General features: G+C 40.6%; 1 protein-coding gene across 11 annotated transcripts in view; it reads right to left on the bottom strand.

Moving 5' to 3' along the window:
• Positions 1-18,607, bottom strand: part of ARID1B (AT-rich interaction domain 1B) — a 296,599-nt gene that overhangs the window by 52,601 nt on the left and 225,391 nt on the right. For all 11 annotated transcript variants that reach the window (XM_017739507.1, XM_017739513.1, XM_017739516.1 and 8 more), the window contains 2 exons: positions 13,355-13,534; positions 6,745-7,072 (listed from right to left, as the gene is read on the bottom strand). In XM_017739507.1, coding sequence (XP_017594996.1) covers positions 6,745-7,072; positions 13,355-13,534 — 508 coding nt within the window. The remainder of the gene's footprint in view (positions 1-6,744; positions 7,073-13,354; positions 13,535-18,607) is intronic.

Below are 18,607 nucleotides of genomic sequence, written 5' to 3'. Positions count from 1 at the left end.
GGGAAAGAGAAAAAGAAATAATAAAAAAATCAGCTTGATACAAATGACTATTTCTCATGAAGAGGAAAGAAGCACGGATCCTTTAGAAGAGAAATATGTCAATACTGGTTAATAGCTTCCTTAGAAATTACAGTTACAGTAAGCATTAGTATTTGGACTTTTAACCCCTCAAATCACATGGAAGCTGAGCTTGGGGAGAAGATATTCCAGCTATTACTGAATCTCCTCCAGCCTCAGGTGGAGCCAGCACAGGAGTATTTGGGGTTTGCAGAGACAATACAGCCATTTAGGCCAAGAAGCAAAACCACTTCACCCTGCTGAAACTACAAGTGGGGCTCATTTCAGGGTGACCCATCAGGATCTCTAAGGAGCAGAGTGGAAATGACCAGACAGCTTGAGCCTGGAGAACTGTGAATGGCCTGAATTTGAACAGGAGCAACTCCTTCCGTGTGACTGAATGTTAAATAAAAGACCAGGCAGAAAGAGCCTTTCTTGCCAGGGGCTTATTTCAAAGGCAACAGATAACGCAGGCCCTGGCTCCAATTATGGCTACCAGTCCTATCTTAGCCTAGTTTACTTTGGGGATTTCACAGTTGGCAGCCTTTCATCTGGAAGTAGCCTGGTTTGAATAAGCAAAGAAACTTGAATGAGTACTTAACCTTCCTGCACTCCACCGAACTTCCCAGCAGAGAAGAACAGCACCTCCAAGCTTAAGGGGAAAAGGGAAAACAATGGAAAACATATACTCTCTCCAAGGATTAAAGACGGTAAGTTTTACTGGAGCACTTCAAGACTTCCTGCTACGAAACTGCAGCTTTCAAAATCACAATTAGAATTTTAAACCCAAGTCTGAAGATCAAAAGGGCCAGACTGGAAAATACTGCACAAAACTGACAGGCACTAGGATGTAAAACAACTAAAACAGTCCTGGGTTTTATTTATATTATTATTCTTTTTAAAAAATTTATTCCCCATTTCCGCCTCCTTCTTTTGCCTTTTGACATTTTAATGCACCATGTCCATTACTGTATTTCCTCACCGGTACCTTCTAGTCCATCAGCAGTGCTGCATTACCCTGCTGTTGGAGAAAATAATACAGAAAAAGTGCTTTGCTGGCACCAGCAACACGGATTATGAATTATACATACATAGCAGGAGAGAAATAGCTGATGGAAGGTTAGTGTGACTGTGTGTGTGCAAGTGTGCATGTGCATGTATACACATGCACAGACTAAGAAGAAGACATCTAGAATGCACTTTTTAAACTAATTTATGCTAATTGTGTTTCTCTGTACAACAGAAATTCTCTAATATCAGTGCAGCTTTTCTAGATCAGTATTATGACTGATTAAAAACTTACTAAATTCTTCTCACCACACTACAATGAGGCTGTGGTATCTAACCAGTTGCTAAGTAATTTAGAACCAGAACCACATTCTAGAATGCCTAAAAGTATATCAAAGCAATGCCACATCATACATTATTTTAGAGACTGAACACCACTTCTCACGCATGGGGATCAGCGGGAGATAATGTAAATATCCACCACAATTTAGCAACCCAATGGCCAGGATTTAAAGTGACCAGAGGCTGCAAATAGCAAAGCTGGTTTCCAATTCCTCAGTTTAATAAACTACTGTCTGAATTGTCACCTCTAAAATCAATGGCACTGAATTCTAAATTCACTCAATCTATAAAAAAAAATTGCTTTAATTTACAAAATTGCAACATGCAATCCTGAGAATCATATTAAGGTACATTGAGGTCAAAGGGGTGCCTTCAAAGATAGGATTGCTCCTCATGTAGGCACATCAAAACTCATTTTGTTGTAATTAGTTCAGGTATTGATAACTGTAGATGCACCAGCAAAAGGCTCATTTTAACATCCAGTTGGATGCACATTTTACAGCCACCTAGCACTGAATTACATCTTCTAAGGCCACAATTCTAACAGCATGCAAGCCAGCTGTTTTACAACTATGTTTTTACCTTTCCATATACTACAGTCACACTTTCAACTACTAAGAAGACATGCTCAGAATGACGCTAGAATGAGAGATGCTGAAAGTGATGGTGAAAAGCATCTAGCTCTAAAGATGTCTTTTGACTTCAGGTGCCAACCTGATAATCAGTTTTAAACTAGGAACTTGCTGTAGGAAGCAAAAGCTCAGAGACAGTGCACACATACTCCTGCAAAGATTCAAGCTGGGCATCTACGAACTGAGGAGATCAAAATTGGCTGGTACTAGAAGATATTGGCTAAATTTGCTGCCTTTCACATAAACAGGGAAAACACAATCTCATATGCTTAAAACTGTTTGTTTTTACTGAAGGCTTACTGTGTTGCAGTTTTGTGCACACAGGAGTATTTATCTATCACTATAATAGATACATGTATGGTTCTAAGAAGAGCCACAGTGTGATAAAAGACTTGATCTTTTGGAGCCACCTGGTCCTTGAAGGTCTCCTCTGGGTTCCAGTCTCCAGCAGCAGAACCAGCCCTTGGGGTTTCAGTCAATGTCAACCTAAGTTATGAAGAGTCTTTTCTTACATGGATATATTAGGTCTTTAACATAGAGTCCTCACCAGTCGATGCTTATGCTGAGACCAGGACAAGACAAATATAAAAAGGAAAACACTGTTTTGTAGTTCCTTCACACTCTCCTCCTGAAAATGAAGGGAATTACTACACAGGATACTAGAGAGTTATTTAACATTGCCTGCTGTGAACTTTCACTCAGAGCAAGCTTGAACACCCATGGCAGTGTGAAACAATGAAGAGGTTCAATGAAGAGGTCTTAAAAACACCTTTCTTTTCTCTAGCCTGACATGCTAGTTATCATTTGGGAAACACTGGCCTGCATGCAGAGGACAGACTAGCACATTGTAAGATTTTAGGTTACAGGGAAGGTATTATGTAACTGCAGAAATTAATCTAAGCTTAACATAAAGCAGATCTCAAGATGAGGTCAAAGGCTAATTCAAATGGTGTAAACCTAGTATCTTCCACAGCCACCACTTTCATTTATGTGATTTTTATCTTTTCTAATGAAAAGGGTGGTGGTCTGCTCTGAGGATGATACCTAGGTATAACTGGCTGACACTCAGATCTTGATCATCCTGCCCTGGTTAATGAACATCAATTTTAGGCCCCAGTGGAAGAGATTTTTTTCAGATGCATGCCATTTAAATTCATTTTATACAGCTGCTTAGTGTGGCTTGGCAAGGCAGAGGCAAACCAGTGTTCTAAGTCTAAATGAGACTCCTGAGCTGGTGAAGGACAGATCCTGTCTGTGGATTAACAGCTGAAGATAAATTTCTCTCCCCTATTGATACTTGGCTACTGAGTCAACAAGTTGACCTTGAAGTGGATCACGACCAACTTGTACAGAAATACTGCTGTGTAACCATGACTATGACACAACCTTTTAATTTTGATCTGAATTCTGCACAGAGGACGGTGTTTTATAGTAATAAAAATCCAACAGTTTTTGAGGTCCACAGCCGAATCTTAAAAACTCAACACATTCAAAGAAAAAGGCTGGGCACTGCTCATGCTTGTTGGCATACAGTAGTGGATGTCTTTCCAGTCAGGCAAAGTAGTATGGTGGGAGTGCTCTCCCATTTCACTAAGTTTTGTTTTTTGAACAGGATAACCAGTAGACTTGTGTTCTAACTTTTTGGTTTTCTTTCCGCTTTTTCTGTGCACATATATGAGCAATGTTATTAAGGAAAAAACCAAACTAGCAGCTACAGAAAACTGGTAATTAAAACTTGTTAATTGCTGTGACAGCAGCAATAATTTGGGTATTACAGATTTCCTACAGAGGCAACAACTGAATTAACATGATGGCAGGGAAGTCCTTAAAGGTTAAATCTCAAATGAAGATGGACCTGTTTGCGAGGAAGCAACAGGCTGGGAGCCAACACAGATACTTTCTCCCAGTTCTGTAATTTATGATATGGTTACAGAAAACAGTGTGAAGGACTCTGGTGAGAAAACAGTACCTGCGCTTCAGGCAAATGTTTTGCAAAGGATACTTAGTGCTCCTAAAAATCTTCTAGAGACTAGTTTTTCAAATACATGCACACTCAACTACAGGGTACTACAACTTCCTTGAAAATCCCATTAGGAAATGCTGTAATCACTCCTGCAGTACATCATCTCTCAGAAAGAGATCATACTTTGGGGGTTGCAGTTCTCTGCCTAGGCAGCAGTGACAATACCACCAAGTCCAGAAAATTTGGCAGCACCGCTGCAGACAAGAACACCAACAATGAAGAGAGAAAGATGGTGCCTGGGTCAGGGGAAGGAGACATCTCATCAGCCATGATGAGGTTCTTCATTTCCCTTTTAGTCACAAGGAAATGGAGCTGTGCCAAAAGCCATGCAGGTGTGTGAGTGAGCGACATGCAGATTTTCGTTGTACTGTCACAGTGATGTTAGTAAAAAGAAAACAAAAAACTAAAATCCCCTCTACAATGCAAGTATTTCTGTTTATTTCATGTGATTTTTATACTCCTTCAGCAGCCAAATGGCATGATCATAAACATTTTTAAAGAATGCTAAGGTCCCACAGCAAGTCCAGTTTACACTGCTACCTACCTGTACTGGTCAGGCTGGTGCACTGAGGAGCCTGAGTGTTGCCATAGTTTGGGTGCTGTGAAGAAAACAGCCCCAGACTGGATGGGATAAGTGGGTGACCTAATGTGTGGTGGCCTAAAGCAGAATGAAAGAACAGCCTCTCTGGATTTGATCTGTATCACAAATCCGAGTCACTGTCAAGTACATGTCAAGTCATTCCTTCCATATGCGAGTCTGGAGGACTTGCAGGAATAGCCAAAAGCCATTATGCTTTCTCCCCTACAGTTGACTTGAGACCAAAGAGGAAAACAGTGTGCTTGCAATCTCCTGGCATGAGAGCAGTGTGACAAGTTCCTCCCAATTTGCAGTTTATAAACAACCCTTTTGTCAGTATTTGTGACAGAAATTCAGTGACTGCTCTTCCATAGGTGCTGGATCACTGGAATGGGCAGTATGTGATAGGAAGGCTCCGAAATGCTGCAGTTTTGTCCAGTCAGAGCTAGAAAGAAAAAGCAGTTCTACGAAACTGACTTGGGAGGAAGGTGTGAGATAGAAATGGTAATCATTTAACCGAGTTTTTGATCAAACACCACACACTATGCCCAATGTATACGTTGAATCACAACCAAATGCTTTCCACTTAATACAAAGTCTTTTCTTGCTGTCAAGACCAACAAATGTGAGCTTTTCCTTTCATTCTGTGATTATAAAGAAATCCTGTTCCTGCAGCTGCAGTGATGGCCTATTTATTCCTTTGTGCCTGACCTATCAGCTTATAGCCTAAACCAGACAGACAGAAGCAGACTTCCATAAATCCTACTAGACAGGTCTGTTAAAACAAGCAACAGAAGAAAGGGACTGCTGGTTCACAGATATCTGCTGGAGTATGGTCTATTTTAAGGGAACCTGTTTCTATTTTACTAAGGAAGAACATGAAGCACACTAAATTTACTGTTATTGTTTTAGAAGTTTGCTGCTGCTTATCATTAGTAGCCACCTGCCTTTCAAGTTCTCAAAACAAGAAAGCAACAAATACAGGGACACATTAGCTTCCTATTTCTTGTTTAACATTGCATCTTGGAATAAGAGCAACTCTAGTGTCCACAAACACTGGTCTTGACTGATAAATACCTGGATGAATGTATGGGCATCTGTGTACGCATATGTGTAAGTGCAGTGAGCAACACACACACATAAAAACATGTTCACCAGAAGAGTGCAACTAGATTTCTGTAATTCTCAAACATTATGGACCTTGTTGCAACAGAAAAAGGTAATAAATATGCCAGGAATTATTTGAGTCCAGGGAAATGTGGATGTTACTTAATCTGAAATACTTCACTAAAAAAAAAAAGGTTTAACTCCAAATATTCAGGCACCGTAAGAATGACATGAACAGAAAACTGCCTTTTACCAAAACCCATATACAAATGGCAACATGTAGCTATGCTGGCCAAAGGGGAGACAAGAAGACATACGATGGCTCCAAACTCTGCAGTTCTGTTTGCAGGTTCTCTGTTATGGATGCACAATGGCAGGAATCAACTCCAGATTACTACAGATTGGTTTTATGTCCCCTTCTGCCTCTCCCCTCCAGCTGTTCCCCTCAGCCTGCCCTCCTCTCCCCTCTGCAGGCCTGCTCAGGAACAAGAACATCCCGCAGAAGAGAACTGCCATCAGCACTGCTGCTCAAAATGTGGGCAGTAGATGCAAGAGTTGATGGGCAGCTTCATAGGCTTCCTTACTCCCTGGCAGGGGCAAGCTGCTGAGGACATATTAGCTCTCTCTTTACTGGAGATAAAAAAAGTATAATCAGCTGATCAGTTTAAAGTTGCAGAGGGCTTGTCAAATGTCACTGCAATCCTGTGGGTTTTCCTAAAGCCTATAGTGCCAAGAACCAAACTAGAAGTGGCCATCATCTCCATTGTCACAACTGCTTTTTGAGAGGATAATTCAAACAGGCAACAGCATGCTTTCTCCTTAAGAAAAGGAGATGATTAAGAATAAGTATTCTTCGGACACACCATCTCCTCCCAGAGATAAGGGCACAGCTAGAACATCTATAAATGCACATTCACACACCTCTACAGTGCTGTTACTTCAGAAATTACAAGGAAAACATTCCTACTTATTTAAATTTCTTTCACCTGAGCGCATACCTGCTCTGAGCGGAGTTTGCAGCAGCCTGCATCACTGCAGCAGCCGCCTCCTGTGCCTTACGGTTCACAGTTGGCATGGGTGGGCCCATCCCAGGGCCTCCCTGCTGAGACATGCCAGGAGAATTGGGGGTCATACTGCTCATGTTTCCAGGAAATGGTCTGCTCTGCATCCCAGCTGATGGCATCCGTCCCAGGGGCATGGTACCACAAGGCTGGCTTGGCCCTTGTCCATGCATCTGACTGTTGGCATTTATACCCATGCCAGGTCCTGGGCCACTGTAACTTGTGTTGGGCACACCGCTGTATGTCGGTGGTCTGGAGTAGTTTCCTGAACAAAATGATAAAAAGCACAAAGAAAAACATTAAAACTTTTGAGCACATACTTCTATTTAGGAAGTTAGCAGCTGCAGAACTTACACATGTGAACTGAAGTGACCTACGCTGGCCTCAAAGTCAGGACGTTTTTACATATGAGGACAGAGAAGCAGCAGAACAAATTGCCCAAGGAGGTTTTGTAGACTCCCTGCATCCAAAATCCAGTTGGATAAAGCCAAGAGTAACCTGGTCTGATCCTTTATCTGACCCTGATATGAGTACAAGGTCAGTTAAGAACAGCTCTTGAGCACTCTTCCAACCTGAATGATCCTATGAACCTGATTTTCATGTACCCTCAAACATTTTCTGTCTAATATATGTTATGAGGCATCATGAAATAAAGAAAAGCACAGCCTCCAGAGGGTTATCAGCACAGCACACAGTACACGACTGTCTTATGCAGTAAAGAGAGATGTGGCACGTAAAAAGCCCATTACATAAGATCAAGGAAGACTCTTATTTTTGTAATTTCATGTTCTCATTCCTTTGTCTTTCTGCAGTTTCAGCAACAGGCTTCTTGCTCCTAACTGTTCTGCCCATTTGAGTCAGAGATGATTTGGAGTAGACTGGTGAGGATAACTGCTGGGGTCTGAGAAATATTCCTGCCGCCTCCTGCCCCACCCCTGCTTTCCTAGTAAGTTCAGTTTGGCTATGCCAGAAGAAGGGGTGGTAGCTTACAGTACACCTCCTCTGAGAAAACTAGTCTTACACAAGTAAGCAGCAATAGTACAAAGATGCTAACGTAAGCAGGTGCCTTACGAAGGATGGCTGAACCCAATCTATGTTGTCACTGGAGTAAAGTGCTCTGCTTGCAGCAGCTTAACTCATTTGAGTGCTGATTTTCCTGTCACGTTGAAATCTCAAGAAAAAGCAAGTATACAGCATGCAGTGTTACAGAAACAAACCCAAGCAGCATGAGAAAGAGGGGAAAAAAAAAAAAGCAAGCTAAAGATATGATAGAATACTATTTTAGGAAACGTATCACATTGCACTACTTCAGTCATCAGTTTTGACTTGTCTTCATTTCCATCTCATCCAGATTAGTGGAAACATGACCCATTCCCTCCCTGTGGGATGCCACACAGCAGAGTTTCCTGATTACTCTCAGATATTCCCACGCTTATTCGAAGGCAGAAGCCCTTGGACTCTTGCTCTGAATGTGGAGATCAGCCATGCCTCTCCTCAGGCCTCAGCTACCAGGCAGAGGAGTTGGTGGCATCCAACCCCCGTTTGTATTTAAAATAAACATATTCATCCATCATTTGAATGCATACATAATTAACTCATATGCTCCTGCTGCTGTGCTTTCACTAATCTTCTCCTCTCCACCCTGTAACTGACTCACTCTACTACAAGATCTCCTCGGCGAGAACGTGTGAGACCTACACTTCCCATGGAAATGAAGCAACCATTCTCTCCTGTTTTAAAATCCTCCAGATTCAGCTTTATGCTGGCTTAAGACTGCCCTGTCACTTCTCCTCCTCCTCTAGGCTTGGCTGCTGGCAGCTGACTGTTCTCTGTTCAGTGAGCCATTGCCCCCAGCCGGAGTTTTGGTTGCTGAGACCTGCTCAAGCCACGCATCTGATCAGCATATGTGACTACAAACTGAAGGGCTGACTAGTTTCACACTGCTCTGCTATGTGTTACAGGCAACAGCACACAACTTGGATGTTGCTCTGGGTTTCCAGCTGCTTTGTGCAAGAAAAATGTAATACAGCAAGATAGTGTATATGTGCACTCAAAGATTATGCACAGCAGTTAGCACATCTTATGTACATGCTATTAGTAACACTACTTCCCAAAGTGAAGCAAATTCCCTCCCTAGACTAGCAGACCTGATATCCATGATCACTGGGAGCTACTGTCAGTCCAATTTACATAAAGCCAATTTGTTTTGTCATTTAGGGTCTACGAAGCACATTCAGCAGCACGCGTGGAGGAGCAAACACCAATGCTAAAACATTACTGCTGTTTTGATGCTATTTTGAATTGGGACAAAAAACGTAATCTTTTGTGCTTTGGCTTTTCCAGCATATGCACAACACAGAAAAAAACGTGGAATCTTCTCCATAAAAATATGTGGCTCAGTTAAAATAGCTTCTAATCGTTCATCTCCAGGGATACACATCCAAGAGCACCGGGAAGTTGTATCTTTTTAGTAAGGAAAACAAGTTTCAATGGTTTTTTCCATATTTTTTTTTCCCCTAAGCATTTCCTCAATACCTCAAGTACTAGCTATTCTTATACCTTTCCCAGACCATAAAAAAAAAGGCAAAATAAAAGCCAAACAAAATACAAGAGGAATTGCCAGGAATGAGGAGTGCAATCTTATTTCCATGTTTCTCTAATAGATTAGTAATTTGTTGGCAGTGGCTTTGACAGAAAACAGATGGATGCAGCATTAAACACAATGAATGCAGCAGATGCTAGGCCAGCCCACATCAGCTGGACGTGTCAGGCAGCCAAGTTCAAGAGCCCACACTTTTCAAGTGGGTACAAGCCTGGCAACAGCGGCTGCACAATACTACTGAACAACTCCTCCCCTCCATATCTGAGGGATTTTTGATTCCAACTCCCCCTTGGCAGACTAGAATTGTACCCAGAGAGACTACATCTCTAATGCATGAGAAAAAACAATGCTGTAACAGGAATCAGGAGGAAAAAAAAAAGTGTAATGAAGATAAAGTATAAAAAAGCTGACTAACAACCTGCCAAAGACAGATGTTCATACTTACTGCTGAAACCCTGGTCCACTTTGTTCAGGTTTGCTGAACAAAGTGCTCTGAGATCTTGCCATTTCTAGGCAAACAGAAAAGAGGGAAATTTGAGAACTACCTGTTAGCTTTGCTCTCTGCTTTAGAGACTTAGATCAGATGCATCGTATTAAAAATAGCATCTTAGGATAGTTCTAGAATTTTTTACATGTGCACTTAACCATCAAGCTTTTCTTCCACAGACAATTTAGATGTGTTGTTCTGAATTCCTCTAAACTATTTTACCCAGGGGACTTCAGTAAGACACAGCTGATATTTAAGTCTTAGCTCCACAGGCTCTCGCATACATGGGTCTGGATTCAGAGGTCCAGACTCTCAAGATACTCAGGGCATCTCATCCTTAAGATGCTACCAATTTTAATTAAAATCGAGGATTAAAATCAGTGGGAGCTAGACAGCAAAGTGCTTTTGTGAAATGAGTCCAACATTAAAGGTTACAAGGCACAAATACTCAATTCATACTACTTTATCACGAGCAAAAGGGGGTTTAACTTATAGTGAAGCTCTGGGGAAACATATTCAGTAGTGATTTCCCTCTTTGTTATATCCCCACAGAACAGCTTTACTGCTGAATTGAGTAGGAAAAGTTAGGAAGACAGGATGTATTTCTGAGACATTTTACTGATCCACAGGAAGCTTTTCCCTGCCCCGGTCTTAAAAGATCCAACTGACTACGGCATCCGACTGCTCTCCAGAGTGCATTTAATGGACATTTTGCTGTGACAGCAGTCTGATGCTCGGGTCATAGACCAGGGCTTCATTAGCCCCCAAGCTAGATGTTGTCCAAATACAAACCAAAGAGATTCTTTCAGTAACAACTTCCATCCTTGCTCTGCTTTTCTTTCTTTTTTTTTTTTAATTTATTCTTGGGGACAGGAAAATGCTGGGATTTAATAAAAAATTAAAATTAATGTTCTGTACTGCATGCTCCTGTGTTGTATCCCAGACACACACAGAAGTGTGGAGCCAAAGCCATTTATTATTTTTGTAGGAAATGGTTTCAGAGAATTGGACTAGGACCCAGTACAGAGCTGCTTCCTGGGAAAATACATTCTGCTCTTATTATAGATCTAAGTGTCATGCAAACACACAAAAATCAAATAAATCAACCATAGGCATGAAATGGATCATTCTGCTCTTATGAACTGGGGGCTAATACTTCCAATCCAAACTTAATGGTGTAGTCTTTACAATGGTGAGCAATTCCACTGCACACAGGACACTAGCCTTAAGCAATGGTTTTCAGGACAGCACATAGTGAAATCCAGTATTCAAAGCTGGATCAAAAGCTTAGTGTCCAGACTGCTTTGATGCATATATGAAAATACAAGTAGTCCTGTCAAATCCAGCCTAAGCTTAACAATATTCTGGAAGAAGGCCTATGTGAACAAAACATGGAAAACAAATCAGATCTGTGAGAATTACTTTAGTTTAATAAATTAAGAACTTGGTTTCAACCCAGGTAATTTTTAGTATATTTCCTATTTTGGCAGGAAAAGGCATATGGGATAACATTATTATATATTCATCATTGCTGGCATATGATTATGCTTTGTAATAGGGTATGTTAAGAGTTGCAATTACAGATTACTTTTATTTAAAATGAAAAAACGCTATTAAAACCTTACATCCAGGTAAACACATAACTTGGAATATATCACTATCGTCATACCTGGATTTTATTAATGGTTAGATTAGCCTAGTTAAAATGTAGTATTCTTCTGGTCTAATTGTTACCTATAGAGCTGACAGTCTGCAAGGCCCTAATTTTATGATGATCAGTGCACAGAACCACTGGTACCTTCCAAACACTGGCAGAAGAACATGGTTTTCATCCATCACACTATTCACCAAACCCTTCTGAAGCGGCCTGTTAATGACAATGATGCTCATTTTCTTCCTGTCCCTCAAGTTCACTTTTTAATAGCAGTTTCTTCCTGACCATGACCCATAAAATCATTACATAGGCACTTTCATCTACAGAGGGAGGAAAAGAACTGCTGAACTCAAGCAAAAAAAGAAAGTAGTATTTGGCGTGTTACTTAAATGCATTGATTTAGTACAAAAACCTTTCCATTCAATCAGTGTGGATGGCTAATGTTTTACTGCACTTGACACCCACTATTCCCATGGTTCGGAATCTCAGCAGCAGCAGTACAGCTGGAAGTCAGGATAGCACATCATAAATCCACTGGATTTTTTACCAGTTAAGCTAGTTGCTCACTGTGCAGATAAAAATAAGCACTTGGACAGCATTTTATGGCCACAAAATGCTTTCCAAATAAAAGGAAAGCACCAGTCAACTGGAGTCAGGTAATTAATCTTCGCACATGGCTATAAGGCATTACTAGCCCCATTTTATAGTTAAGGAAGGCAAAGCAGAGAAATGAATCTACTTGCCTAAGTTGAAAGATGATGTAAAAGGCAGAGCCAGAATTAGAAACTGGGAAATCTTGGCTTGTAGCCCTGTGCTCAGAACACTAAACCAAACGCTACCCAGGGATGAAACAGAAAGGAACATTGCATAGGGCAGCAATGCTCTTTGCAAACAAACATCAGAACTAGTTCTCAGAAACTCTGGAGACTAAAATAACCATCCTTACTAGCATAGGCTAGTCATTGAGCCCTACAGAAATTCCCATTGCTGGCTCAAGTCCTTTTTGAGGCTTTTAAGTAAGAAAGCAATAGTAGGAAGTGCTGAAATAGAAAAGCTTCTTTATGTACCTCTAAAGAAAATACTGACCCTTATATATTCTGTGGCTTGACTTCAACTTCATTAAACCCCTAAACAGATGCATACTTTATAAAGGTTATCCATTAAAGGCAAAACAATAGACAAGTTCAAGGTTGTCCAGGGGCAGAAATTGTGTATTCTATTTTTGTTTTACTCCCCCACCAATTTTGTCAAACAAGCAAAATAAAAAGAACTGTCTCTCTCAGTCTAAAGGGTTAGTTAAGATTCACAAACCATATGCATTAGAGCTCAATATTCTATTTCCACAGTAGCCACTGTATTATTATGCTTGTTAGAAGACTTTACCCTCGAAGTCACCACGCAATTTCAGGTTGGCCTTGGGATTTCATCCAAGAAAAAAAGACTTATTTTGGGATTGGTGTTGTGACCCTTATTCCATGCTCGCTCAAATGCAGCCTCATCACAGAGATGACATGCTTGGGCTCCTAAACAATAGACCTGGCAATGCCACAGATTCATCATTTCCTTGCCTAATTTAGGTCACTATTTTTACACAGAGAAAGGTGCTAATAACAGAAACAGCTTCTTCCACAAGGTGCAGCTCCACCTTGGATAACAGCTTTATTTGTTTAGCCTTTTTTTTTTTTTTTTTAGGGAGAGTGTTGTGTGTGTGCTTCTGTTGTTTTTAACACGCCTACCCACATATATGATACACATATATATAGAAAAAAAAAATTACTGTATCTATTACCAGGAAGCATTTTACCTTGTGGTCCATACTGGCTCATCTGAGGCCCATAAGTACCACTTGAATTACTCTGCTGAAAGCTACCAATTCCAGGATGCACTTGACCTCCAGGTGATGGGTGTGGTGACATGGAAGGTCCAGTTTGTTGAGGTCCATACTGTGACATTTGGGGGTTCCTCTGTATGCCTGCCATGAAACCTAAAGGGAGAAAAGTGACAAAGCAAAAATTAATATTCAGATAACGGTTCTTTGTTTTTAAAAAATCTTTGGCATTAAAGTAAACCAACCCTCTTTAGTTATCTCAGACTAAGAATACCCAGAAAACTGCTGTTGTTCATACAAACAAAACCAAACACATCTCCAAGTCAGCAAAGACGTCTCAACCACCAAAACCTACACATAAGGTTTGAAATCCTTTACTTGTAAAATAAAGACAGGGCAGTACTGCTTAGTTACAAATGGGTGTTAATTTTAAAATTAAAACAACTTTTAGGAAAAAAAATTAAAGGCAATTATATGCATTACCTAATTAGCAGTACTAGGGAATTTGCCTGATGACTTACGGTAGAGTATCACGTCTTCCAAAATTATATGTTGCTACCAAAATGCCTCACTTCAGCATATAGAAACCTACTGTAAATACTCCTCTGTTGCCAACAAACTCACCAGAGCTAAAATTTACCTCTGTGTGAAGACTAGTCTTACCAGCCAGAAATAACAGTTGTTTTGTTATGTATTTGTGCTCTAGGTCCTTCTTCTACTGTGGCTTTCTCTCCTTTTTCTTTTTTGCAAATGTATTAATGAATCCCAATTTAATTTAAGGTTCAAAAGCTACAGCAAGAGGCCTAGTGAAACGGTATAAAATTTAGAGGCTTCACATAAAGGAACAGAACTTATCCTATTAAATGAAGGAAGAAGAGGGTTTTGTGGTGGGGTTTTTGAAGTTTTCATGAACTGGGAAAAATGCTGCAATCCTGCCTGTGAAATGTCCGTGTAGGGGTGCTGGTTTTCTAATGTTTTATACCTTGAATGGTTTTAGTGCTGCTTCTAATGTTGAAGAGGATGTGCTGGAAAAGTTTAGGGATTTTTTTTTATTATTTCTGGAGGAAATCCGCTTTCTTTCCTGTTCTGCTTGCATATTAAATTTCATCTTTCCATTTCCCTGCGGGGCAAAACCCATGCGTACCACAGGCCAGTGCTGGCTGTGCTGCCATCGTGCCAAGTGAGGAGGGAGCCCCGGTATGTGGCTGCCCAGTGGGATCAGGGCCCTGGCACTGCTGCATTCCGGCCCATCCAGCTGCCAGCCCAGGATCCCGCGCTCTGGGGCCACAGAGAGCTGAAGCCTTACGTATCAAAGTTGCCCCTTTCCAATCTGCCCCGTTCCTTTTAGTGGCATGTGTGTGGGGAGGTGTGAACTTGAAAGCCAAGAGACACCTTGCCTGGCAGCACTAGTTACACCCTTCCCTACATGAGGGGGGGAAAAATAGAAAGGTAGAACAACCAGAAGCTGCTGATGGGAGGATCAGAAAAAGAAGGGAAAAGGGGAGAGAGAGGCAAAGGCAAGTTGTGAGGACAGACAGACATGGGTGACCAGGAGGAGGCAGAGGAGACAAAAGGATGACTCTCCCACAGGACCGGGGTGTCCTCCCACTGGTTAGCAGCAAACATCACCACCCCCCTCCCCCAAACACTCAATGCCTGATTAATGAAAAGAGGTAATTTTTTCTGAGCCATAATCAGATGTGTGATCAAACTCGTAACTGAAAACACTGAAGTGCAGGTCATAAGGAGAAAAACCAGGAGATGAGATGACTCTGCACCCCTTGTGCCCAGCTCTTTCGTGCAACAAACAGCTCAACCTCTATTGTGCTAGAACTCCAACTGCAAGATTTGGCAGAATATGCATCAAGTTCTCCTGATCTTTGTGCAAGCCCCAAGACAAGGAACTTGATCACACCTGAACTGTTAAGGCAGAGCCTGGCACTTTCTCTGGAGGTAGAGCAGACATTGACACACGGCACAGAAAAAACTGAGTGCAAAATGGCAGCTTGGAAACTGGTCTGTACTGGTTGGAAAACTCCACACTTCTGCAAAGAACAACTTGCATGACCTTCTCCATTTAGCTGTATTTTGGAATAGACCCTTTGATTTTTAAAACAGTTCTACCCTCGGTACAACTCTTATTACAAAGCCTATGTCTTCTGCTGACAGTGTTGGTAAGTAATTTAGAAACCTAATACAATCGTATGGCTGTATGAAATAAATGCCCATGTTCCTGACAGACATACACCATATGTATCACACTTGTGGGATCCATTTGAATGAAAAAATTTGTACTGGTCACACTAAGATTTTTATTATAAAGACAGTGAAGTTACTCCTGTGTCTAGTACAAAAGTGAGGGGGGGGGTTTTCTCTTCACCTTTAAATCTATATGAGGCAACTTTCCAAACACTGTGCTAGTGATTAAGGTTTTTCAGCCCCATTATTATTGCAAGCAGTACTTTTCTTAACACCACAAGGAAGGGTGATACACTGAAAAGCTACTGGTACAGTAATTTCCAGTAGTGATGCAGAAGGACTGCTGGTTGTTGAAGCCAATGGAGAACATGGACTAATGTCTAATGAAAAACATGGAGATTATCATTTTTAACCAGCTCTGCTGGTTGTCAAAAGGGCTTCTCAAGGCACCAGAGTAATAAGTAAAATAAGTGTTTCTACTCAAATGACCTCTTCTTCAGTAACCTCCTTCTCATTCATTTCAGATGCTGTGGAATGGACTGGGCAGCTATGTGTACAGTCATAAATAAAACATGCCAGGAGGAGAGTGGGGCCACTTGTGTCCATCCAGATAAACCTTCCCACTCAATCCTGGTAATCTTATCTGTATGACTTTTGTGCACAGTCCCTTGTCCTGCCTTATCCATGCTCTGGGCTGTGGCTCAGGGAGTGCTAATGGGCATTGGCCAAAACTAAGCTGAGGGCATGCCAGTAACTCAAGAGCACAGATAACTGTGTGATACTACTCAAACTCATGGTCTAGCCTTAGTTTAATAAAGATGTTGATTAACACAACAAAAAAGGAACACACTCCTAAACTGCTTCTGACGTGAGGCATTGGTTTCATCATCTCAGATGGTGTAAGATTCCTCTCAAATCAAGGCTGGCTTTGCTATCTTTCCTTGAAAGAAGATGAAGCATTAAGACAGGTAAAGAATTAAGGAAAAGGAATCCTGAAATTCAGGAAGAGTATCTATGCTATACTGTGTTCTGTTACTGTCTGTACGGTACATGGAAGCATGGCGTCAAAACAAGACATGCTCTAATTTCCTTCCAGCGAGCAGAGGAGTCCTTTCAGCTACAGATATGATGTAGAGAAGCTAAGAACAGTTCTTACTGTGATCTGGATTCCATTACAACATAGAGGAGTCTATCCTCATCAACCTCCATGAGAGCCCAGTCAACATTCAGAGATCAGTGCATGAGTTTGAAGTATTTCAAATATTTGCAGACAGCTCAGATGTCTTAGAGAGAAAAGGGTTCCTGGTCAATACATTAACATGCATGCATCATAAAGAAAAAACAACATCAATTCTAAAAGTCTTATCAGAAATGAAAGGGAGCAGCTGGCATACATTCATTTTTCCTTATTTACGCACATTTTCCCTAGTGTTCAACTTCATTTTATAGTCAATACAAAAACAAATAAATTTTCTTCCACAAAATTAGATCTAAGATAAAAGTTTTCTTCTGTAAAGAAAGGAAGTAGAATTACATTAGAGGTGCACTGGAGTAATGGCAGTGGAGTGATTCAACGGCCAGACTGCATCTGACACGTCAACCCCTGTGACAACAAGGTGAGTTGTTCTGTCTTTTAAACTGCTAGGAAACAGCTATGAGTTAAGCCTTTAAAAACTGCAGTGACAACATACTCATCAGTGAACAAATCTACTCCCTTCCCTTAATATTAGTGATAAAAAGAGATAGAGGTGATGCTTTACATGCCATCACAACAAAACATTACTTATTGAAAAAACACTTGAGTGGGTTTTGGCAAACTAAGCTATTTCAGAAGTAGCTGAATAAAGTGACCCTGTCAGAAGCATTCTCCTTGTTTAGTTAGCTGTTATACTACATTTACATACATGAAGAATGACTGTATTAAAAACATTTTAACAATGCAGAATCATCTTGGCAATTTTTTTTGTTCTCAGTGGAAGAGTAGCATACTATTAACAATTATCACACCACAGCAACAATAAAATATGTTTGCATGTTCAAATAGAACATACATACAGGGTTTAAAAATGGTCAGGAAGCATTTTATTTTTCTTCTTTCTTTTTAGCAAAATATAGAGAAAAAATATAAACTGAGCAATGCTTACGATAAAAGAGTTTCTGCTCCTTTGATGATGGAAAATACAAAAACGAAGCCTCTGTTGTCCTAAACAGCACTAACACCTGGTAATACACTATATACATAGCCACATATATAATATAGCTAATACCACTTATGATGCCTTTTTAAAAACATTTAGAAACTTGTCTTTCCCTCAGGCATATATATACACGAAACAGATACACAACAGTAAATTACTAAAGCTTCATGAAATTATGCACTAAGGTTGTCTTAATTACATTTGTACGTTGACCAAGACAAAACCATCTGTTTCTTGAATACTATCTCCTTAGCACTACCCATGAAAAACACCTACTGAACGTGCTGGGTGCTGCTGTAAAATCTCAGACGGATTCTTCTGACATTTTAAAATCTTGGCTTGAATATGAAAAAACCTTACAGAAAAGTAGAAGCTCAAACAAAAAGGAAGTGACTACAAAGGAACAGGTTATTGCATATCAGTTGACAGACAGCAACTGTCCACTGGCACACACTTAACCCATGGTCAATGAGAGGTCTTTTGATTTAGCCAGGAGTAGTGCATTGATTTTCATGAATGAATTAAACCTGAAAACATGTGGAACACTTACTCATTTTAAGCTCACAAAAACGTTGGAGTTTACAGCGATAGCAGATCACCATTAACTTACACATCTGATAAATAAAAAATTAGGAAAGGTACCATGTGCAACAGTATATTGTAAAAATGAACTTACCTAAGTAAAAAATACACAGGGCTATGGCTCTTTCTAGAGGGGCATGCTTAGTGACACAACTTGGGACAAAAACAACTGAGGAACCTTTCCAAATAAGGAATAAGGAAGTTCCCCTTGTTCAAGGGCAGAGGCTGAAGAAAGGGCTAGACAGGCTTA

The sequence above is a fragment of the Corvus brachyrhynchos genome, unplaced genomic scaffold (genome assembly GCF_000691975.1).
Source record: "Corvus brachyrhynchos isolate BGI_N302 unplaced genomic scaffold, ASM69197v1 scaffold14, whole genome shotgun sequence".
Classification (NCBI taxonomy): domain Eukaryota; kingdom Metazoa; phylum Chordata; class Aves; order Passeriformes; family Corvidae; genus Corvus; species Corvus brachyrhynchos.
The sequence above is the reverse complement of the archived record's forward strand: the minus strand, read 5'-3'. Positions and strand labels throughout refer to the sequence as shown.